Source organism: Buteo buteo, chromosome Z (assembly GCF_964188355.1).
Source record: "Buteo buteo chromosome Z, bButBut1.hap1.1, whole genome shotgun sequence".
NCBI classification, from domain to species: Eukaryota; Metazoa; Chordata; class Aves; order Accipitriformes; family Accipitridae; genus Buteo; species Buteo buteo.
Window position 1 is genome coordinate 685,271 of NC_134204.1, and position 23,719 is coordinate 708,989.

General features: G+C 44.5%; 1 protein-coding gene across 1 annotated transcript; it reads left to right on the forward strand.

The window, feature by feature from the left end:
- The first annotated feature begins 703 nt into the window (after window positions 1-703).
- On the forward strand, window positions 704-15,679 carry NARS1 (asparaginyl-tRNA synthetase 1). The gene is made up of 15 exons (XM_075019642.1): window positions 704-841; window positions 1,765-1,847; window positions 2,061-2,126; window positions 2,234-2,326; window positions 2,764-2,853; window positions 4,171-4,249; window positions 5,251-5,321; window positions 5,603-5,689; window positions 8,700-8,921; window positions 9,323-9,522; window positions 9,975-10,110; window positions 11,154-11,267; window positions 12,868-12,999; window positions 13,649-13,780; window positions 14,182-15,679. The coding sequence occupies exons 1-15, from the start codon at window positions 799-801 to the stop codon at window positions 14,311-14,313; spliced, it is 1,680 nt and encodes a 559-aa protein (XP_074875743.1). The 5' UTR covers window positions 704-798; the 3' UTR covers window positions 14,314-15,679.
- Window positions 15,680-23,719: the final 8,040 nt, after the last annotated feature.

Sequence of the window (23,719 nt, forward strand, 5' to 3'; positions counted from 1 at the left end):
GAGAGGAGTATAAGTAGGAAGCAGAGATAACTAATCTCTCATTGAGACAGATGGAGGTTGGTCTTTAAAAAAAGAAAAAACCCAAACCCCACCACGTGTTGGACTCCAAGATGGGGTGTAATATTAAATATGTAAATTGAGGTGGGTATAGTCCTCTTATTTCTGACGAGACTTACTAAAGACAACCCTTTGTTTGGCTTCGGCCGGCCTCGAAAAGCGAGGCTGCTTTAGCTAGGGTCTGATTGTCGGAAGGGTGACCAAGGCGTTAAGCAGCAGCTGAGAAGGGAGTTGAAAGCGTCCCTCCCCTCACGAGAAGATGTTCCCGCTGGTCCTGCCAGGGCAGGCAACGGCGGAGCTGGCTCCGTGGTGCCCGCGGTGGTTTCACCGGCGTCGCCTGGCTGCTGGGAGAAGCCGGCGGCCCATCCCCGCCGGGACCGCCGCCTTCGTGCTGAAGCTTCCCCAGGCGGCGTCGAAGGCTGCAGGTTCCCAGGTACAACCGCTCTTCCTCACAGCGGCCGCCCTCGCCCCCTCCCTACCGCAGAAGCCCTTCGGCCGCCGCTCCGGCCCGTCCCGCCCTGCTCCCGCCGCTCGCTCCCCGCGGGCCCGGTAGGGGGCGGGCCGCGGCCCGGGGCTCCCCGCGCACGCGGGCAGGGGCGGGGCGGCTGATGCAAGGCGGCGGCGGGTTGGCTCGGGGCGGCTGATGCAAGGCGGCGGCGGGTTGGCGCAGGGCGGCGGAAGCGCGGTGAGGGCGCTTCCGGCGGGCGGCTGCGGCGGCGGCAGTAGTGCGGGGCGGCGGTCATGGCGGCGGACGTTCTGGGGAGGACGGCGGCCCTCGTCCTGGGTGAGGCCTGGCGGGCGGCCGCTGCGGTGCCGTGGGCCCGGCCGTGGACCCGGCGGGGCGCGGTGCGGTGCAGTGCGGTTGCGCCGGCCCCGGCCCGCGCCCCTCAGCCAGAGGGAGAAGATGGCGGCAGCGGCGGGCGGCTGCCGGTGCCGGCTGCTCTGGCCGGCGGGGAGGGTGCTCGTCCCGGGGCCGGGAAGGAAAGAAGCCCTGGGAAGGAGGGGAGGGCTGGAGGCGCGGGAGCCGTAGCGAGACTCGGGGGACGGCTCGGTGCAGGCGGCTGTGAGGGAGCGCCGGTGAGGGAGGGTAGGGGGGGTTGGCGGTGGCCTTGCGGTCGGCCGCAGGCCGCACACGCTCCGCGCCTGGCAGCTGGAGCCGAGCGGGGAGGATCGCGTTTGAGCAGCCGGTCAGCGGAGCGGGAGCCCCGGGGCAGGGAGCGGCGGCGGTGCTGGGGGGGGGGCTGCGGGGCACGGGGGTCCTGCCCTGGGCCACTGGCTTCGCTCCAGGCGCTGGCGGAAGGAGGAGGTGTTTGCTGTGCTTTTAATTAGTCGTTCCTTGGCTGTGAGACCTCAACTTTCTGATTTTTCTCAGCTTACTGCCTCCCTGCTTGCCTAGAAAAAGTTGTTTCTGTAAAAGGCTGCTTCCTTCTTGGCTCCTGATGTGTGGCCAGTGACATTCAAGAGTTCACTACTTCGGGAGTCCTTAAGGCTTTAACAAAACATGTTTACTGCATGGGCTGATTTTTAGAATGGAAAAATATGAAATTATTCTTAGCCTGTCTGACCAACTGTTGTTTTTGAAGGTTTATCGCTGCTGATAACCATGAAGGTTTTATATCCTTACACATGTCCAGTTTCTTCTGACCGTTTCCATAGCTGATAATTTTTTTCTTTTGACTAATTGCCCGTTTTTGTCACGTATTGCAGAAGAGCTGTATGTTTCTGAACGAGAAGGCAATGATTCCACTGGTGATGGGACACAAAAGAAACCGTTCAAGACTGTTTTAAAGGTAACTGTGGTAAACACCTGCTGTTCGTTTTGAAGAGCGTGAGCTGCGTGTTAGGTCAAGGGATTGGCTTTGTATTTCTGAATGCAAATTCTGTACCGGTTTTTGCAACTCTGACTAGAAGGATCAGAAGTAGGATGTCTGCTCGGTCTCTTTAAGGATGACTTTAGTTCGCTTGCAGTGCCATTGATTCTGTTATTTTCTCCCCCTTTTTAGGCTTTGATGACAGCAGGAAAGGAACCGTTTCCTACTATTTATGTGGATTCGCAAAAAGAAAATGAGGTGCTGTAGCATTAGAGCTTCCTAGTAGAAATTATTTTAATGCCCCTTTGTGTGAAGGGACACAAATGTAATCTTATGTCTTCTGCTCTCTCCTTGGATTGATTCAGAGGTGGGCCATTATTTCAAAGTCACAGATGAAAAATGTCAAAAAACTGTGGCACAGGGAACAAATGAAGAATGAAGCTAAGGAGAAGAAGGAGGTAGGTTGCAGATGATGGCAAGTTGGAGGAAGCATGCCACCTTTCTTTTCCAAAAACATTGAACAGCATTGTTGTCGTTCGCGCCCCTCCGAAAAAGCTTCCGTTTGTTCTTCATGTCTGTCATTGTTTTACACAATGTTGTTCACAACTTGCCTTTGCTTAGATTAGGACAAGCAAATGGTTGAAGTTGGGTGAGTTTTGAATAATTGCAATCTATTGCCTTTAGACTTTCCAGAAAAAATGTGAAATGCATATGTGCATTGTTTCTCATCCTGGTGTTGAATTAGGGCAAGTTTAGGCCCCAGCAGGGTAACATCAAGGCTTTTTATGACATCTGTGTTTGTAAGTGTACATTATAGTCCTCAGTGATTGTAAAGAGTGGGAATCTTACAAAGCCTGGTTATAGCTGTTTAATATTTTTTTTTTTTTTAAACCAGGCAGAAGATCTCTTGAGAAGAGAGAAGAACCTGGAGGAAGCTAAGAAGGTTGTTATCAAGAATGATCCTAGTCTTCCAGAGCCAAAATGTGTGAGTAAGATCCAGTGTGCTTGATACATGGCCTGTATTACAGTGTCTTGTCTGCACAAAGATTGAGTCTGTCTCTGCTTTGTGGCTCTGGCAGCTGTTGAAGGCCACTGTCTCGTTACTGTCCATAAATGTAACTTTGTTTTTCTGATTATCTGTGTCCCCTAGTATATAGACTTTGGTCTTTCTCATACACTTGGTGGGTGCCTGATCCTTCTTAGCTCACATATCAGGCTTCTTTCTGTCTGTTTCTCTACTGATCGAGAGCATATTTCTGTTGGAAAAAAATCATTAGTTTTGCTTTGATTTGCTTTGTTTATTGTAGTGGTGGAGAGTGAAGAAATAGTGCTGGTTAGAGGATGTAATTTAAGTTATTGAGACTTGGAATGCAGTTCTTATTTAGCTGTTTGTAGAGTCCTGCTGGATTTGGTGATTTGGTGCAGTCCTTAGCTTCATAAGCAGGTATTATGTGTGCTGCTCTGTGATGGGTTTTTGGATAGACCCTGTGTAGAAGAGGTTTCTACATACATGTGTAGAAGATGGTTTTGATTGGAGCCCTGCACTCCCCTGGCTGCTCTTTGAGAAAGGGTCAGCTGGGCACAGCTGTGCTGAAATCACAGTCTCTTCTAGACTGGTACACTGTAGCAGTCCTTAATTGCCTGAGGCGTGATCCATTTTGAAGGTGACTGCTGGGTTAATTGTTCTGACTATAGCAGTGTCAGTACCTCAGCTACGTGTCTAGGTGTGCCTATGTCAGATCGAGGTATTTTAGTCTCCCTCTGCTTCTTTGACTGCTAACTGAACTCATCCACTGAATGTCTTTAGAAATTAATCCAGAGTGCATTCAGAGCACCAGAATATGTGTCTGCGGCATCCTTTCCAAGTCTTTTGGTGATTTAATGTGCCTTGTATTTCCAGTAGTACCCAAGTCCTCTAGTCTTAAAGTGTGAGCTATTACGTGTTTTCACTTCTCCTTTTGGTCAAATGCAAAGTCAGCTTCCTTAAAAACTATTACAGTCCTTAGTTTCTGCATGGCAAAGTAAGCCTGCTGAATAGAAAGGACTCAATATGAAGTTTGGAAACGCCGTCCCAATGTACTGCCTGTCCTGGCTAAAATACTCCTTCTTTACTAAACAGCTGTTTCATATTGACAGCTGTGCTTGTGCCCTGGATGGAACTTCACTTCAAAGTGCTGCTAGGAGGAGCCATTTTGGGGAGGGAGGCATCATATACATTTGTATTCTAAGTAATTATGTGGAAAACACCATCTGAATGGTGAATCATTTCTCTATTTGATTGCTTTTATTCCCTGCTTTACAGGTAAAGATTGATGCTCTGGAGGCTTACAGAGGCCAGAGAGTGAAGATTTTTGGCTGGATTCACAGATTACGGAGGCAAGGTAAACCACAAGCATTTAGAAGTTATTGAACCTGTGCAGAGAGATGGAACAAATGCAGTAGCCTTCAAAATTCGGACACTTACAATGAATCAGACAGCATCTATTCTTAAATTTTTCAACCATCAGTTAGATGTCCTCTTTGGTTTATCACAGTGGTCACTACAACACTGAAAATTCTGCGCGATGAATGAGTATATAGACATTTCTTAGTTGAAATCTTACGGGATTTTCAGTTTGGAGGTCAGTCCTGCAGAATTTCTTCAAAAGACTTGTTTTGTGTTTTAAACTAATCCTGCAAATTGAGGAGCTAACTAGCATCTGCTTATAGTGAAATCAGCAAATTAGAATTTTAAAGTTATACGTAGTAGCATAAAGTCTTTTAAGATAAGTTTAGTGAGTAGTACTTGCTATCAAAATGATTGGTATTCTCATTAGCAAGGTGGCTTTGGTTGGGGCATGGAAGTGGATGGCAGAGGTTGTTCTGACTCCACGGGTATTTGTTCAAGTTATCACTGAAGGACTTGATGAAGCAGTTGTGGATCTGGATATCGTGAACTGTTTCTAGCATATTATTTTTGTAATTATATGCTTTTGTGGAGAGGTGGGTGACCAGGGTGACATCACTTTATCCATGTTAGGTGTGCCTTGGGCCTGTGCATACAGCATTTCTGCAAACAGACTTGTAGTCCCTCAGGACCAGAGAGACATCTGAGGTCATGGCATGGTGGTGCAATCCCATGTTGGGGTTGGAGCAGGCTTTGCTCTTGATGTCTACTGAAACTTATTTTAACTTGTTATACAAAATACAGCTCTATGACAGGCTTCTATAACCTCTAATACTTCAGTGCTTAGCTGGAGCATCTTTGTTAAAATGGAAGAATGGGATCACAGTCCTTCTGTAATAATCTCCACATCAGTGATTAATATGTCTTGGGAGTGGGTCTGTTCAAATGGATTGGTGAATAAAGCTGAGGTGCTCTGATTTTTTTTCTTCTAACTAGGAAAAAATTTGATGTTCGTTGTTTTGAGAGATGGCACAGGTTTTCTTCAGTGTGTCCTTTCAGATGAACTGGTAAGCTGTGGTGATTTCATTCTGTTCTGTCATTAAATAAGTGTTCATACCTCATGTGTTTTTTCTTTTATATAGACGATTGGAAGTTCTCCTAAACCTACTGATTAAGTTGTATTACTGTTAAATTGTGTCTCCTACCACTACAGTTTTTTTTGTCAATGTAAGAAGTGTTTAGAGGTGACTGTGAGTTAATCTTGTCTGTAACTCCAATAGATGTTGTAGGAAAACTAAAAATAAGAAAATAACCTTAACTGTGCCTTTGTCTCTTTTTCTCTTTGTAGTGTCAGTGTTACAATGGGCTAATTCTCTCTACAGAGAGCAGTGTTGCAGTGTATGGTACGCTGAACCTTGTTCCTGAAGGCAAGCAGGTATGGGAGTTAGTGTGTTTGGGTTCTCCTCTTCAACAGCTTGTTGTTTTCCAGATGGAAGGAGAAGCAGAGGTGGAAATAATTATTAGACGATTTTGGTGGGATTTTGGTTTAAAGAGAACAATAAATTTGCCAAAGCTGCTGCTGTCAGCCACAGTTCAGTGTGTGACAGGTGAACTACATGACTGTTCTGCTTTTGCCTGAACCAATACTCTCCTGATATGTCCCATAGATATTACCTAGAATATAACAGTGGAAAATTATGCTAAATAAATGACGTAGCTTTATTTTCCCTAACAAGAGGTTTATTCAGTTTTTATTTTGTGAGATTAAGAATTTGGGATTTGCTGTCTTCTTTTACTGAGATGGGTTTGTAGGCTCTTCACTGTGTTCTATTTGTCCTCCAGCACTTGGCAGATGTATGAACTAGGCAGTTTACTATAACTTGTTTTGTAAAATTTTATTTATATTGGTGGTCTCAGATTAATGACTGGGCAGGTGTGATTTTAGGTCTCAGAATATGATGATGCTTATGCCTTGTGCCTCTCTCATTCCATTCTAGATCTACACACTGTTACTGTTTGGAAAATTATTTGAATCTGGAGTTAGGGCTAAAGCTGTGTGAAGCAGGTATGCATGAATGATGGCCCATGAAAAGGATTCAGACTGAAGGCAGGAGAGAAGCTTTTAGGAACCTTTATCTGTGACAGCAGCTCAATGCACTCATCAGAATATGCAGGCCTATATCAGGATATTTACTGAAAATTATTGTAAGACTTCAGTCTTAGTTATTAGGAGGTGTGTTGCAAAACTTGTGATGCAGAAACAGCAAGCAAGCTCAGGCCACCATTTGTTCTATTTGAATTGTAAGTAGTCCTTTTTAAGACATGAGCTCCTGATAGCTGCTTATAGTAATGTACTTTTTTTTTCTGAAGGAGAAAGCAAAGCAGTAATGTCGAGATTGAGAGGACAGAAGTATGTTTAATCTTGCTAGTCTGTAAGCTTACCTCTTCCCTTAGATTTATATTCAAAATTGTCATCAACTCTTGCAATGAAAGTTGTTCTTTTGTGTGGATTGGCAATCTATATCCTCCTGTCTGGTCTCTTGAGTTAAGTGTACTAACTCTAGTAAGATAACAGAGAGAAGAAATATATCGGCGGGGGGGGGGGCGGAATATCATATTTTGGAGTGTTACATTGGTTCAAACTGTTTCCAAGATGTAGTAGACAGTATTTGAGCTAAGTAGTCCCTTGCTGTGGCTGCCTGTAGTGTGTAAAATAAGGTCAAAGTGTTAACCTTTTTTGGTACTTTGTACATAATTCAGTTTTCTTGTAAGCCATGCTGTTGGCCATTACTGGCACGTTTTTCAAATGAAATTTGGATAGACTTAATTGTTCTGGTTGTCCTGCCACTCAGGTCCTATCCCCAAGAGATTGACCTAAGGTTACAGAGCCAAGCTCAGTTAAATGTGAGTCCACTCCCTGTGGTGTTTGCCAATCAGAAGTTAGCAAGATTTCCTTTTCTTCGTAGCTTACACTACTGGGACTTCTAAAAATAAATGCAGCTAAACAGGGTTCACTTTTTTTTAAACAACTTTATGCAATTTGGTAATCATAAGTAACTCATAGCATGTTACTGCTCATAATGTTTTGGACATTGAAAACACTTCATGTTTTCATGTCTCATCACAACGATGCAATGCTTTTAGCGGACAAAACCACCAGATTTGTAAAATCTCTTGATTAGACTTTGAAAATCTGCATTTATACCCTGAAAATACTGTGAATGAAAATACCTTTTTAGGGGACAGAAGCTTTCTGTGACCCACACGGGGGAGCTGGTGAGACCAGAAATGAAGAGGTCCGTTCTGTAGCCTGGGCAGCTGGACAGGGCTGAGCCCTGGTGCGGGGTCCTCTGCTTGCCGTATGGCAGCAAATAGGACAGGGGAGATTAGCCAGCATGAAACTTGCTATTTTCACATTGTGGTGAGATGCTACCTAGTGCAGAAAGATTGCTCAGATGTCTCTGACAGACGGACTCAAAAGTACCCATAGTGAGCTAGTTCTTCCTCTGTTGTGATCTAAGCAAGTTTTTTCAACTTTTTTGAAGTCTGCCAGTAGGAGAATGTGGCTCAAATAGTATAAAGAACAAAATACCTTGAATGTCATACTGCAATCTTGGGTCTGCATTTTCTTCTAATAGATGAGAGGACTTTTCGCTCTGTGTGTGCATGTAGTGTTCTTAAGGCATACAAGAAGGGTCTTTTTGCCAGTGTGTTGTGTTGTAGCACCATACAAATTACTATGAAGAAAATTAACTCCATCCCAGCCAAAAGTAGTACACAGTGTAAGTTACCACAGAATGGTTTGGTTTGGTTGGGAGGAACCTCTGAAGGTCATCTGGTCCACCCTCTTCTTGAAGAAGATCTAATGTGAGGTCAGGTTGCCAAGGGTCTTGTCCAAATGTGTTTCTGAACATCTCCAAGAATGGAGACTACAGTCTGGCTTGGTCTATGGTCTACCATTTCACCACCCTGTGAAGAATTCTTTTCTTTATAGCCAATTGAAATCTCCCTTGCTGCAACTTGAGACATTTGTCCTTTTGCTGAACACATCCAAAAAGAGTCTGGTTCCATCTTCTCTATAACCACCCATTAAATATTTGAAGGTAGTAAGTAGTTTCCCCCTTCTTAGCTTTCTGTTCTTCCAGCTGAATAAACCCAGCTGTCTGTGATATACTTAAACTGAATGCATCTGGATGCTTCTACTTATCTGACTGGAGTACTCAATCCCATTAGCATTAAGTCTGAGAGACTCAAGGTGGGTTACAAATGGCACTTCCAAGTGTGGTATAACTGAGTTACAAAGCAGTCAGTTTGAAAATACCGCAATTGGGATTTTAGCATCTTTTGTTCAAACTGGATTAACGTCTCTGCCATGGTGCCGGATGGTGACATCTAAGGGGCAAAACATGGACTTCTGAAATTTTTGTTTCTCTTCAAATTGGCAGGCTCCAGGAGGCCACGAGCTGAACTGTGACTACTGGGAGCTTATTGGTCTGGCCCCAGCAGGAGGGGCTGACAATCTACTCAATGAGGATTCAGAGGTTGATGTGCAACTTAACAACAGGCATATGATGATTCGAGGCGAGAATATGTCCAAAATCTTCAAGGTGCGCTCCATGGTAGTACAGGCCTTCAGGGATCATTTCTTTGCCAATGGATATTATGAAGTAAGTACGTTTTTCCCTTGTCAGCAAGTGACTACTGTAATGTCCTGACTTCAAGACTATCTTTTTCCTGGAAAAACTGTGTAGACTTTCTAATTGACCTGAAAGGGGCAAAAGAAAAGCTGTTTCTTAGGAAACTATTATTTGATCACTTTCATAGACATAGATCTCAAAGGTGTGTAGACACTCCTGAGGCATGTAGGTGTTACAACGTGTTTGACAAACAGCCTGCATACCTGTTTTTAATGTGCTGAAAGATACCAGACTGAAGTACTTGTATGTGTGCAATCAAAAGCTTTGTAGGTGGTGTTCTGGAAAAGTGTGCCTTGCATCACTGCTCTTATGTGTTGTCATCTTTGTCCTGAATTCCTCACTCAAGTAATGACAATCTTGTTCTTTAACAGGTCACACCACCAACTTTAGTCCAGACACAGGTGGAAGGAGGCTCAACCCTATTCAAACTGGATTATTTTGGTGAAGAGGCATACTTAACACAATCATCCCAGCTCTATCTGGAGACATGTATTCCAGCGTTAGGAGATGTTTTCTGTATTGCTCAGTCGTACAGAGCTGAGCAATCCAGGACCCGCAGACACCTGGCAGAGTATGGAGAGAGTATACTTCTTTGCTGTTTATTTATAAGTGAATTTATAAAGCAGGGGAGTAGCAGACAGTTGGATGACATAATGTACAGTGAGCAGACAGTATAATGATAATGCAGAAGGACTGAGCAAAAGTGTATTCGAGGGTAATGCCTTGTCTTGGTGAATGTCCAGCTGGTCATAATATGTTGACATTTAGTGAAGGAAGATTGAGGCAAAACAGAGCTGATACATTTTAAGGAAGCTTTGTCTTTTTCGAAAATGCAGTTCATAATGTTGTCTTCCCCCCACACACACCTTTTTTTGTGGCTTTATTTCCTTTACAGTGTAGAAGTGGGAGAAAGGAAAAAGGGGACAAAAGTGTGTGGGTTTGGGTTGTGGGGTTGATTTTTTTTCATAGCTAAAGATTTTTTGCTTGTGTGTGGTTTTGTAATGGTGTGACTTTGTGTTTCAGATATACTCACATTGAAGCTGAATGTCCTTTTATAAGTTTCGAGGATTTGTTGGACCGTTTGGAGAGCTTGGTTTGTGATGTAGTAGACAGAGTCTTGAAGTCACCTGCATCAAGCTTACTCTATGACCTAAACCCGGTAGGCAGCTATGTGGAACAGTCATGAATAGCCAAGAAAATATGATCTTTAGCCTTTCCTGATCAGCATGTTCATTTGAGGAAGGCAGGGCATGGCAGTGAGCTCTGCTTGCTTACTAATATTAATAATAAGAAGAATATTAAGTAACATTGCAAGGGTGAAAATGCTGCAAGGCTGGTAATGACTTTTCCAGAAGCAGGGGACTGTGGGGGAAGAAGTTCCCTGCTAGCAAGTTCCAGGAGCCAGCAATGTGCTGGGATTTATTGCAATGTGTACTGTACCAGTGGAATAAAACCCTCTATCCCAGAGCTCGTAATATTGATCGGCTGGTACTTGCAGATTGAGCACAAGGGAGCAATGAAACAACTGGTGTTTTACTTTCCACACTGGAACATGGAGCTCTAAAGCTATTTTCATTTGTTAGAGACTCTTTGTCTTCTGTTGCCTTTGCAAAGAAGATGGCTTTAAGAGACTGCGAACTTTATCTCCATCACTAGCTTTTCTCTCAGACCACATACAAACTCAGTCATCCCTGGTATTTTGACCTGTTTTCCTGATAAACACTGGGAGGTTCAGTTTTAAATTTGGGCTGAGACAGGGGTCAGGAAATAGCAGAAGCACAACCCACCTCACAGAGGCGGGTTCTGAAGCTGTTCTGTGCATAGGGAAGCAAAAATGTTCTTTTGTGGCCTTGCCCATGGAACCTCTGCTAATGGCTCAGTTTAAAACGCCTACATGTGAGATTAATTCCTATAGAAAAGGAAACAGCTTTGAAAATACTTCCTCTCTTCTCTCTCCTGCCAACTTTTCAGCATCTGTTCTGTGAGCTTCACTGGGCTTGGAAGATGGTTGTGTTTGGTTATAGCTTTTCAGTACTGGGCTTGATTTTGTTTGTTTATTTATTAAGTAATAATTTGTTGATGTATGACCTGGAAAGAGTAGTGTGTATGCTTCAAGTCTGGAGGTGGACTGGCTGATCAGCTAGAAAAGTATTCTTTACAAATGGTACTCTTCCAACTGTCTTTGTCTACCCTTACTTGCAGGGCTTCAAGCCCCCTAAACGTCCTTTCCGACGAATGAACTATACTGAAGCCATTGAGTGGTTAAAGGAACATGATGTGAAGAAGGAAGATGGCACTTATTATGAGTTTGGAGAAGTAAGTCTTTTTGAGGCTCTTCAGGAATTAAAACCAAACAAAATCCCACTGCTCTGCACTCAGGGTGTTTAAGTCTCTTGAAAAACAGTGTGTTTGGACCATGATGCTATTGGGCTTACCATTGCTGTGTGAATCTGTCATGTTTTGTTTCAAATTATATTGATAAGAAGTGAAATTCTAGTCGCATTTAAGTGAAAGGGAGTTCTGCTATAAACTTCAGTGAGGTCTTGTTTTTTGTCTGGACTGTGCTGGGAGATGTAATAATGGGGAATGCAAGTGTGGGTTTGGTTTTCACATAATGTCTTTGAACATTGGAATCAAAATCTGTGTTGTCATCTATCCATCTGTTCCCTGTCTCGCTGTCCTCCAACATGTAAGAAAAAATTATTTGAAGGAGCTCAAGAGGACTTGACAGTGTAGCCATAGTCATCAAAGGATTTAAGAGAAGTGAGATTTTTAGGAGGTGATCATATAATTGTTTAACTTCAAAGTCTACACAGCATATTCCAAGGGAACCTTGGCAGCTCAAAATCAGACGTGTTGGGTTTTTTGCTGTTACTGTTTTTCCTATCTGTATCAAAGATGATAGAGATGATGAAGGGAAAGAAAGGCCTTCAAGTTGCACTGAACTTAAGGTTCCAGAGGGAAATAAGGATTCTTGCCTCCTCTCCCCCGTTGCAGGCTGACATTTGCTGTGTGAGCTGCCCTTGTGCAAGGCTTATGTTCTTTGTGCTTTCCTTGCTGCACATGCTATAGTTGGCTCCTTCTGCCCTGCTTCCACAGCAGTCAGTGCTGGAATGCAGTGTACACTTGGATTGAAAGAAGTAACAGGTGTGGTTGTTTTCTCCTATTAAATAAAAATCTAATCTTCTGACTTTAACTGAGAATCTAAGGGAAGTGTGATACCATTGGCTGCATAAAAGTTCAAATTAAACCTTTTAGGGATAGACTAGAGTGTTTTGACTAAACAAAGTCTGTTCCTTTAACAAGTTATGATCACATCATCACTGATGTTCCCTGTTGGTCAGTGTAACAGTGCTGTAACTGGTGTCATCCTTCACTTCTCAGTTTTAAACAGTAAAACTGGTGAATTGATCAAAATGAAACTTCTGCTAGGTGTTTCACAGTTTATCAAATTTCAGTCAGAAAACTTGAATAAAAAACAAATAACCTAATCTATGTAACTGATCAGTTGACGTTTTTTAAGAAATAGTCCATATACATAACAAGGAAACCCTTAAACTTCTTGGTCTTAAGGTTTGTGGAAAATGGTATTGGGGAGGAATGAGATTGGGCTCTTCAGTGTTAACTGGTTCTTTGGAAAGTCTACATTATAGCTTAGGTTTTCCTCAGTTTTCTGTCTGAAACATTGGGAAGACTTGAATTGTAATTGAACAGATTCCACCCTGATATATATGCTTTTATATATAAATATAGTTTCTTCTAAGAGAAGCTGGGTTTAAAAATTCAGGTATATTAGGATGAATGTGTGGATACATGTGGTCTGAAACTGTCTTTGTTTCATGCCTGATACATGTGGGACTCCAATAACTTGAGTGGTTTTGGTTTTAAATATTAATAAAGCCTTCTTTAACGTTAGGATATTCCTGAAGCTCCTGAGAGACTGATGACAGACACCATTAATGAACCAATCTTGTTGTGCCGATTTCCTGCAGAGATAAAGTCTTTCTATATGCAACGCTGTCATGATGATTCCCGCCTTACTGAATCTGTAAGTTGGTATTTTACATAGTGTTGCAGGCTTCTAAATAGAGTGGGGAATGTCCTTGTGAGTGAGCGTAAAATGAATAAGTACCACAGGAAAATCTTGGAGAATTCTTACCAGGTTTTGTTTTGGGTGTCTCTTGGCATGGCTTGTTGATCCTATAGAAATAAACAAAGCAACTCTGAAGTGCTAATAAAATGTCAGTAGGTCATAGTGAGCATGCTCTTCACTGACCTCAGGTAAGTGCTAGTCTAATGACAATACTTCTGTTGCTTCTTGGAGACTGTATTCTCTAAACACTACCTGTCTGGCAGCTGGGAAGAGTGGTGGTTGTTAGGAATGCTGCTGGGTTTGTGGTGTGGTGGTGGTTGTTTTGGTTTGGTTTGTGGGTTTGTGTTTTTGTTTTGGTTTTGTTGGGTTTGGTTTGGTTTGGTTTTTTTTTTTTTACAGTTCAGTGCAACCAAGAGTATTAGAGATTAAGTGAGAGAACCTAGTCAGTTAGTTTATTCCATCTATAAATTGGGTCTGTTATGGAGCATTAAAATTACATGGCAGAATGTGTTCTGGAAATATGCTTTTAAGTTTGGGCTGTTTTTCCTTCCCCTCGTGCAGGCAGCTTAATTGTAATAATTTGGTCTTATGCTGTGTGTTGTAGGTTGATGTGTTGATGCCTAATGTTGGTGAAATTGTTGGAGGCTCTATGCGTATATGGGACAGTGAGGAGCTACTTGAAGGCTATAAGAGAGAGGGCATTGATCCCACACCGTACTACTGGTATACTGATCAGGTTTGTAAAACAGATTAGATGCACTGCTTGTCATACATGATATTTTGATTATTTTTTGTCAAGTCTTCTGCAGTGTTTATTGTTAGATAAAGAGAGGTTGGCCTTCACAGACTTGAATGGCAAAGCTCTAACTAGCATAAGGGGAGGAGAAGAGGAGGTGGTTGAAAACCAATCATTAAGACTTTCTTTTTCACCTTCATTTTTCCTCTTCTAGTCCTTACACTGCCCCAGGAAACTCAGGGACAGCACACATACCTTGCCTGAAAAGAGTATAGTCCATTTTCCTCATCAGAAAGTAATCTTGGAAGGGTTTGGTGGGTTTTTTTTCTGGTGGTAGTACTGCAACTATAATATAAATAAGAAGAAAATGTTTAATATCTACTCTGATTTTAATTTCACAGAGAAAATATGGTACGTGCCCTCATGGTGGATATGGTTTGGGATTAGAACGGTTCCTAACCTGGATTCTGAATAGACACCATATCCGAGATGTCTGCCTCTATCCACGCTTTGTCCAGCGCTGCAAACCTTAGCCATCCTTGTGATAAACCCTTAGAAAACTGAGCAACTGATGCTTGGAAAAAACCAATACACTCTGCTGTGCTACAGCCCCTCTGAGAACAAGACTTACTGCAACCTGTTGCTAATACAAATACTAATTTAGGGCATGAAAAGGAAAATAAAAAAAACCCCTTTTTAAAGGAAAATACTACTAATTAACTGGAAGAAGCCTGAGGAAAAATTGTGAGGTGTATTTATGCTCTCAAGTCAACGTAAAATAAAGATCCTGATAAGCTGTCATTTAAAAAACAAGACACACTTCTGCTTTTAATTTTTGTGACTTAAAAGAAAATATGCTGGGCATTGATGTTGTGGGTTGTTTTTTTTTTAATTCGCTTTAATTTTAATCTGTTTTCTCTTGTGGTTTCTTGTTGGAAAAATCAAGAGTTCAAGCTCTTTAAATTCCTAAATACTGTCCTCTGAGTATGGTATGAAGAGACATCATCTAAAGAGCTCAACAAAGTATAAAAATGGGAATAATTATGTTAAGCGCTGCACTTTTTTAGCTCCTACTGGTTTTAATGGAAGTTCTGTTTGTTCGAGTCGCAAGGTATGTAGTACTGAGCACAGAATTCCACTGCAAAAGACGTGGGTTGTTTTGGGTTTGTTCCCCCCCCCCCAGATTATTAATTGGTTAGAAATGATGAGGCTCAGGGTGGCTTTGCTACTTTTTACCAATACCGGTGGATGAAGCGCTATAGTGGGTCCATGCACACCCAGCCTATGCAGAATTACAGTAGGAAGGGACATGTTGTCAGAGCAGTGTCTGTTAGCTCGTGGACGCTGGGATGTTTGTGGTGTCTTCCAAATTAAGATTCTGCAATCTGTTTCAAACCAGAAATGACTCATTGAAGACCCAAAGCAACTGGTACCTTTGAAATACAATTGGATTTCAGCATTGTGTGCTGACTGAATTGCTGTGCTCTCTAAGGTGAGTTGTAGTTCAAGCAGTGCTCTCCCATGTCATGCTAAAGTATGTTTTCATAGTAGAGCAGTTCCATGTTGCCTAGCTGGCTCCATGTTTTCTTATGCTACTGTGAGCAGATTCTCTGGCTGTAATCAAGTTATCAAATAGGATTAATTAAATATTTAATGTGTTGAGTCATCTGTATGCTTTTTAGTCATAAATAAAGTAATTCCTTTTACTAGAGAGAAGAAAAAAATTGGTAGGTGCATCATTTGCTACCTCCACTGAGACTTGATCTGGATTTGCCATTCATAGAATTGTTGAGCTGTGCGATACCCATATTTTTGTAATAAATGACTGGTTTTTTTCATCTTGCATGTTACATATATAAACTGGTCTAAATCAGCAACCAATAAATTATGGCAACATGAGTTGGTGTGCAAGACAGTTCTTGACCTGTAATGTCTGTTCCTTTCCTTTCCCTTAACCTTTATAGCTTACTTGCTTAGTGTAGCCTGTCCTGGCATAGGCAGTATTTATGTGGGCAAAAGCACAGAAAAAGTAAATTTTCAAGTGCAGTAAACACATACTCAAAAAAATGGAGCTAGCTTTTTTCTTTTTAAACTAAATCCCCATTAATTAACTTAAAGGCATGAATTTTTATAATTTGGATAGACCACCTCAGCTACCCACTTGAAACATCCTAGAGAGAAGAAATGAGAATAAATGTGGTGCCGAATAATTGGTTGCCAAGGCAGCAGCTCCAGGGGGAGCAGGCCTGTGACTTCTGGCTGCTTGGAGCTGTGGCTACCCAAAGTGAGGCCAGGTTTATAAGCAGAGTTAACATCTGCCTCACCAACTGGTAAGTTAGAAGAAGCAAGGTTATTTCCAGAGCTCTTAAACATCTGGATTTAATGTCCTGGGGTTTGTTGGGGACCACTGTGGCATTGCTGTGTGACCTGCAGGGTGCAGGGGGGAGGTAAGCAGAGGCTGCATGAGGATGAATGGAAAGTGTTAAGAAATTAGCATTGCAAGGATGGTTTTCTTTCTTAGTGCCTGTCTTTGAATTCACCCTTTTCACCTGTTTTCCCAGTCTTTTTGTAGCCACAACAGAAGAAAATCTTGTACAGTAATGTGCCTTGGCTCTCTCTCACACTTGCCCTACTCTGTTCTTGATGGGTTGTTCTTTGTCTGAACATAGAAATTAAAAAATTCTTTTAAATACCTGCAAAAGTATAGTCAATCATAAATTTCTGTGGTTTGGGGGATTGTTGCATATGTGTTAAGTACATAAGCTAGAGGAAGAGGAGAAAAATTAACAAGTTAGACTGCAACAAAATGCTAGCAATTACTTTATTCTTGTGTGACAACTTGCAGCGAGCTATGGGAAGTCACCCCAGTCCAAAAGTTGGAACCTGCTACCAAACAGTAATCGTGCCCCTTGGGATTTTGTTTTTGTAGGATTTTTGTTGTTAGTGGTGTTTGGGGGGGGGGGGCCGCAGGTGCAGGGAGGGGAGCTCAAGAGGCTTCTGTAATTCAGAATATTTGGGAATTTATGAGCATATAAAGACTTTTTATAAAAAAACATTTCTTCGAGTGCCTGAAGTGATGGGAAGGGAGGACAAGGGTTGGGAAAAGATACTACTAGAAAAACCTCACTTGTTGGCAATTGGTTTTCTGTCCTTAAAACCAGCAGGGCTGAGCTGCTTTGTAAAGGTTAAAAGCCTCCGTATCAGGGGAGCTACTCGAGGAAGGTCTGAGGACTTGAGGAGCTCATGGAAGAGGCAGATCAGATAAGGAGCTTAAAAGGTGACTGGGATGAAAGATGCTGACGAGTCGAACAGAGACTGCTGTGCAGTTCCATAATCCGCTCGTGGAGCAGAGAGGTGGTGCAGGGCAAACTACCTGTGTGGGAAAGATCCCTGAATTAAGCAAAAGCCTGTGCAAATCTACCAGTGGAGTAATAAGGAGTAATTCTTAGGCAGCCACTGAAACCTAGCTGACAGGAATGTGGTAATGTTGAAATGCTGCTTCAAAACAAACCTTGGCTATGTTAAATAGAATTGGTGTAGTTCCTGATTTATCATCGAGGCTCAATTCAGGTTTTTGATCATTAAGAAAAAAAATTACTTTTTAGAGATTGAAAAATGATAAATGTATCTTGGCTTTATTTCTATGCCCTATCAGTTGCAATTTTGCATGGTGTCCTATTTCTTTTTTTATTGTGTTCTTACAAAATTTGCTGAGTTTGATTATGTCTCCAGTGATTTAAAACTGATGAGGATCCTGGGTGTTTCTGGCAGCTCTCCAGAAAGCTAGTTTCCAAGCTCTCCAGCAGTAAAGCTTTGTGATTGTACATTCTTATTCAGGACTGATTTAATCACATTTGCTGCTATTCATGTTCTTTGGGCTAGCAGTGTTCCTAGGTCTCCCATCCGAGTTCGATGTTTAAGTCCTCCTTACTAATGCAAGTACTTTGTACACGTGGGTGACACTGGTCAGATACTGGGGAAGCACAGCAGCTCGTTGGTCTCACTGGCAGTTAGGACTCAGGGACTAGAGGGAGCAGCAGTTTCCTCCAGGCTCCATCACAAATTCCTGTGCAGCTTACATCCCTTGCAAATTGTGATCATTAATAATAGCTCTCAGAAAGGCACTGCAGCTGCTTGGAATACAAGAATACTTGCTGTTATTTTTATTAGAGAGGGTAGACAAATCTGCAAAAGAGGAGAAAATGTGCAATCAGAACTTGGATTTCTCCTCATCCTCACCTTCACTTTCCCTCAAAGTATCTCCACACAGTTGGATTGGTAATTGGATTGGTACTTGCTAAACCATATTGCTAGCACTGGCTCCAAGACCCTTTCAGCGCTGTAACTGGCAGCTTTGAGATCACTATTGTGTGGCTTTGTTTAGATTACCTCTCCTTACATGCATTATTTTATATTTATCTATGTTGAAACTCATCACCCTTTGCAAGGACCTTTTAAAGTTCCTTGCCAGTGGTGTGGCACTAACTATCCCAGAGAGCCCAGCATCCCTCATAAACGTGGGGTTTCTCCTCTTTGCTCACTTTCCCACCGGGCAGCCGGGACCGAAACAGCCACCGCTTGCTGGATGGGCGAGAAGCAGAGCAGGGTGCTGCCAGGCCTTGGGCGATGAGAGCGGGGTCTGCCTTTGGCCCTTCCTGGGTTCCATAAGCTGTCCATGGAGCGACTGAAACTGCTGCTGAGAAGACATGGGATGCAAATCAAATGTTCGTGTGCAGGATAACTGTTCTGGTTTTTGTTTCGCTGTGTTTCTACTGGGAATGGAGGTTACCAGCTGTGCTGGTGCATTTCTTTGCCTCTCTCCAGGCTGATGTACAGACTCGGGAACGCTTGCCAGCCCTCGGCGTAAGCGTGAGGAGCCGGGCAGCGAAGCGACCCTTGGCTGTGCCAGGAACTCTTCCCCAGCTGAGACAGGGAGATCTGCTGTGCGTCTCAAGGACTCCTGCTGCCCGGCGGAGGGAGGCGGGGGACGGGAGGAGAGAGAGCCACTTCTCAGAATAACCTGCAGCCAGTTCTCTCTCCTAACGACCTGCAGACCTTGTTAGTACAGTCCTCCCCCGACAGGCTGGGAGCAGCCCCTCTCTGTGTTTGGAGTTCTTCTCCAACAGCCTGGGGATTTTCCAGCACAGCTGGCATCCCAGCAGTTTGTCGATGGCAAAAGTCCATCACCTCCCGAACCTACAAGCAGCGGTGCTACGGGAGGCCCTTGGAGCTCTCCCGGACCGCAGCGGGATGGGACCAGCATCTCCCCCTGAGCGGGACGCCTCTCGGAGCTCCCAAACTCTCCTGTTTGGGAAAATCGGAGGTCTGTCGCCGAAAGCCAACATGGCCAGGACTGATTCTCTCCGCTCGTTGAGGCTCAACCCTTTGCCCGTTGAGAGAAATGCCGAAGCATTCAACATGAATATTTTCACTGACCTCGAGGGGAATTTTTAACAGGCATACCCCTTTTTCTCTCTCTTTTACTCTTTTATATGTCTTCTCTTAGTGTCTTTATGCATGTGTGTGTACTAACCTGAATAGTCTATAATAAGTAAGTTATAGTAAGTACATTATAAGTTATTAGTAAGTTATAGCAAGCATATTATAAGATATTAAGTTATAGCAAGTACATTATAAGTGATTACTTTCAAATTTATACTTAAATTACTGTCGTGATTTTTATTCAACTGTGAATGGATTTTAGGCTGCTACTATGCTCATAATCCCTTTAGATTTAAACTGTTGCCCAAGTCTGGGACTAGGAGTCGATCTAGCCGCACTTAGACTCCGACAGGAGTTTAGAAAGCAAGGGGGTCTTCTCTGAACCTTGTGACTTGATGGGAGGGTCTCCCTTACCCTTTCCCACATTCCTTTTTACCCTATTATGTTTTCGGTCCCTATATACATCAGTTTAGTTTGATTCTGATTTAATTTTCCTGTGTGCATTTTATCCATGTACTAAGTAATAGAGTGAACCTTGCCAATGAAGTCACACTTTTATACAAATTTCTATGAAATAATTTTTTATTACTAATACAATTGGAGGTGATTCTTGAAGCAATCTGAATCTCTCTCTCATTTTTTAAATCCCCCCTGTGACACCAGGCAAGGTCTGTACTCACGCCAGGAGCCCTGACACAGAAATCAGGCCCTGCCCCGGTGTGGGGCTGTGCCACAGCAGTCCGTTCTGTGTGCTGCCCTTAGTCCTTGTTCCACCTGAGCTGGAGCTCTTCACGGCTGTCCTGCTCCTCAGGCGCAGGTCCTGCAGTGCTGCTCTCTAGATTTATAACGTGGAAAAGAGGGGTAAGGACCATGATGTTAGGGCCAGCAGTGAGACCCCCAGAGTGCGTGGAGCAAGTCAGCAGCAGAGCCAGCAGTACCTCCCTGTCAGACCCCTCCTGCCCACCAAACCGCCGCCTTTGATTCCTAGCATCTGCAAACCAGGACGGAGAATCACAGCTTGCGCTGTAACGATATGCAGAGGTGCTGCTGGTCGTAAATCCAGGTCTGCGGATATCTGCCTCCAGCCAAGAAACGCTGTTCCTCCCAGCATGCGAAGGAAATCTCATAAATAATGCACGCCGTAAACACGGTGCGTGTCCCTGCGTGCGAGGTGCAGCCCTGTTGCAAAGCTTTCCCACTGTGCCCTGGCAGAGGCAGAATTTAAGCTTTGAAAAGCCTTGTTCTATCTCTTAGAGAAGATTTCAGTCTACAGAGCAAAAACATGCCCATTGCAGTAAATAATGATTTAGGCTTTTTTTTTTTTTTCCTGGTGCGCTGGGCCGGACCAACACGCATTTCACTTGGGAGCACAGGCAAAGCACCGGCGCGCAACCCCAGCTCTGCCAGCCCGGCTGCCGGCTCAGACCATGAGCCCTGCTCACCGCGCAGGAGTCACCGCAGCCGCCGAGGGCGAGGGGCTGCGCTTCCCCTGCGCCGGTTTTGTCGCTGTAATTTTATCAGCTTTTTTAAAGCAAGTACCATCTTCTGGGTAACAATTTTCCTGTGGTTGTTTTGAGGGTGTGCCAGCGCAGCAGGAGGCGATGCCGGGTGCTGGCACAGCCAGCGCTGCCCACTGCCGGCACCGGCTGCTCCACCAAGCGCTCAGGACCGGTTCAAGCGCTCAGGACAGGTTCGGAGCTGGTGTGGCCCCACGGGATGTGCTGCCCTGGCTTTAGCCAGACACGCTGACCGCCCTCATACATGTCTTCCCATGAAACCCCAAGTGAAAACACCCCCCAGTCACACGCACGGATGAACTTCGGGCCGTTGTCATACCGCTGTGCGCAGCATCTGTGTGTTGATGCAGACTCACAGAGTGGGATTGCTGCGTTCGAACTGCACATCCATGTCCTGCGCTACCAACAAGGGCCATGTCCTTCCCTTTCCAGACGGGGTAAGCTCCAGCCCTAAAGCTTCAGGACTGTCCACAGAGGGGGACTAACACGGGTGACGGGCCGTGGGGACAGGCGTTGGAGGAGCAAACTACTAGAGGCAAAATAAGGGGTCGGTGTCACAGCACAGGGGCGGAATGAGAGGGAGGGAGGTACGGATCACTTAGAGAATCCCCTCCAATTGTATTAGCAATAGAAAAATTATTTAATAGACATTTATATAAAAGCGTGACTTCACAGAATTCGATGGCAAGGTTCACTCTATTACTTAGTACATGGATGAAATGCACACAAGAAAATTAAATCAGAATCAAACTAAACTTATGTATATAAGGACCGAAATGCAATAGGGTAAAAGGGAATGTGGGTGTCGTGGTTTAACCCCAGCCAGCAACTAAGCACCACGCAGCCACTCACTCCTTTCCACCCAGTGGGATGGGGGAAGAGAATCAGAGGGGGAAAAAACCTAAAACTCATGGGTTGAGATAAGAACAGTTTAATAGAAAGGAAGAAATTAATAATCATAATAATAACAATAATAAAATGACAATAATAATAAAAGGATTGGAATATACAAGTGCTGCACAATGCAATTGCTCGCTACCCGCCTACCATCGCCCAGTTATTTCCCAAGCACCGATCCCCCCAGGCCAACTCCCCCCAGTTTATATACTGGGCATGATGCCATATGGCACGGAATACCCCTGTGGCCAGTTTGGGTCAGCTGTCCTGGCTGTGTCCCCTCCCAACTTGTTGTGCCCCTCCAGCCTTCTTGCTGGCTGGTTATGAGAAGCTGAAAAATCCTTGACTTAGTCTAAACATGACTTAGCAACAACTGAAAACATCAGTGTGTTATCAACATTCTTCTCATACTGAACCCAAAACATAGCACTGTGCCAGTTACTAGGAAGACAATTAGCTCTATCCTAGCTGAAACCAGGACAGTGGGAAAAGGTAAGGAAGACCCCCCCGTTGAGTCACAAGGTTCAGAGAAGACCCCCTTGCTTTCTAAACTCTTGTTGGAGCCTGGGTGCGGCTGGATTGACTCCTAGTCCCAGACTTGGGCAACGGTTTATATCTAAAGGGATTATGAGTATAGTAGCAGCCTAAAATCCATTCATGGTTGAATAAAAATCACGACAGTAATTTAAGTATAAATTTGAAAGTATTAACAAGTATCTTACAATATACTTGCTATAACTTACTATAGACTATTCAGGTTAGTACACACACATGCATAAAGACACTAAGAGAAGACATATAAGAGAGTAAAAGAGAGAGGAAGAAGAGGTATGCCTGTTAAAAATTCCCCTCGAGGTCAGTGAAAATATTCATGTTGAATGCTTCAGCATTTCTCTCAACGGATGAAGGGTTGAGCCTCAACGAGCGGAGAGAACCAGCCCCGGCCGTGTCGGCTTTCGGCGACAGACCTCCGATTTTCCCAAACAAACAGGAGAGTTTGGGAGCTCCGAGAGGCGTCCCGCTCAGGGGGAGATGCTGGTCCCATCCCGCTGCGGTCCGGGAGAGCTCCAAGGGCCTCCCGTAGCACTGCTGCTTGTAGGTTCGGGAGGTGATGGACTTTTGCCATCGACACACTGCGGGGATGCCAGCTGTGCTGGAAAATCCCCAGGCTGTTGGAGAAGAACTCCAAACACAGAGAGGGGCTGCTCCCAGCCTGTCGGGGGAGGACTGTACTAACAAGGTCTGCAGGTCGTTAGGAGAGAGAACTGGCTGCAGGTTGTTCTGAGAAGTGGCTCTCTCTCCTCCCGTCCCCCGCCTCCCTCCGCCGGGCAGCAGGAGTCCTTGAGACGCACAGCAGATCTCCCTGTCTCAGCTGGGGAAGAGTTCCTGGCACAGCCAAGGGTCGCTTCGCTGCCCGGCTCCTCACGCTTACGCCGAGGGCTGGCGAGCCTTCCCGAGTCCGTACATCAGCCCGGAGAGGCGGAAAGAAATGTACCACCACAGTCGGATGGTGGAAGAGGCCATTGATTAATGTCCCCTGGAAGAGGCAGGCTGGGATCGCACCTGGGTCTTTATGAAGCAGGGAAGGAGGGACAAGGATGGCTGTAGGCGAGGATCCTAGGTTGTCTGCAAGAGCTGACCAAGATCTGAGGCAGTGGATGAGGTTCTCTGCCGATACAGCCCCCTGGATTTAAAAAACAATTTTAAATTTTTTATTTAAAGGATCTGCGGCTTCTTTAGAGCCTAACTGTGCAAACCTAAGAGACGCCCAAGTATGTATTTTATGTCACGTGCACGCTTGCAAAGAAAACCTTCAAAACGTAACCCGGGCACAACTCCGGCCAGCAATGCCGTTACGAGTTTAGCCTCAAGAAACGGGATATCGGGGTCTTTTGTTTGTTTCCACCGTGGGGTGCTCCATCTCCCATTTCTGAGCCCTCCGTCCTGTGGTAACGGTCGCGCAGGGGCTGTGGCGGACGGCCGGGGCAGAGCAACCCGTGAGACTCCCGCTTCGGCCCCGTCGCCTCCGCCGCCGTCCCCCCGGCACCGCCCCCGCTGCAAGCGGGGGCGGTGCCGGGGGGAC

What these genes read in the sequence shown, in the direction of transcription:
- NARS1 (XM_075019642.1), top strand. Translation starts at nt 799, where the DNA reads ATGGCGGCGGACGTTCTGGGGAGGACGGCGGCCCTCGTCCTGG. An exon ending in TTGCCAATGGATATTATGAA is followed by an intron (nt 8,922 to 9,322) that starts GTAAGTACGTTT and finishes GTTCTTTAACAG; the next exon opens with GTCACACCACCAACTTTAGT. An exon ending in TACTCTATGACCTAAACCCG is followed by an intron (nt 10,111 to 11,153) that starts GTAGGCAGCTAT and finishes CCTTACTTGCAG; the next exon opens with GGCTTCAAGCCCCCTAAACG.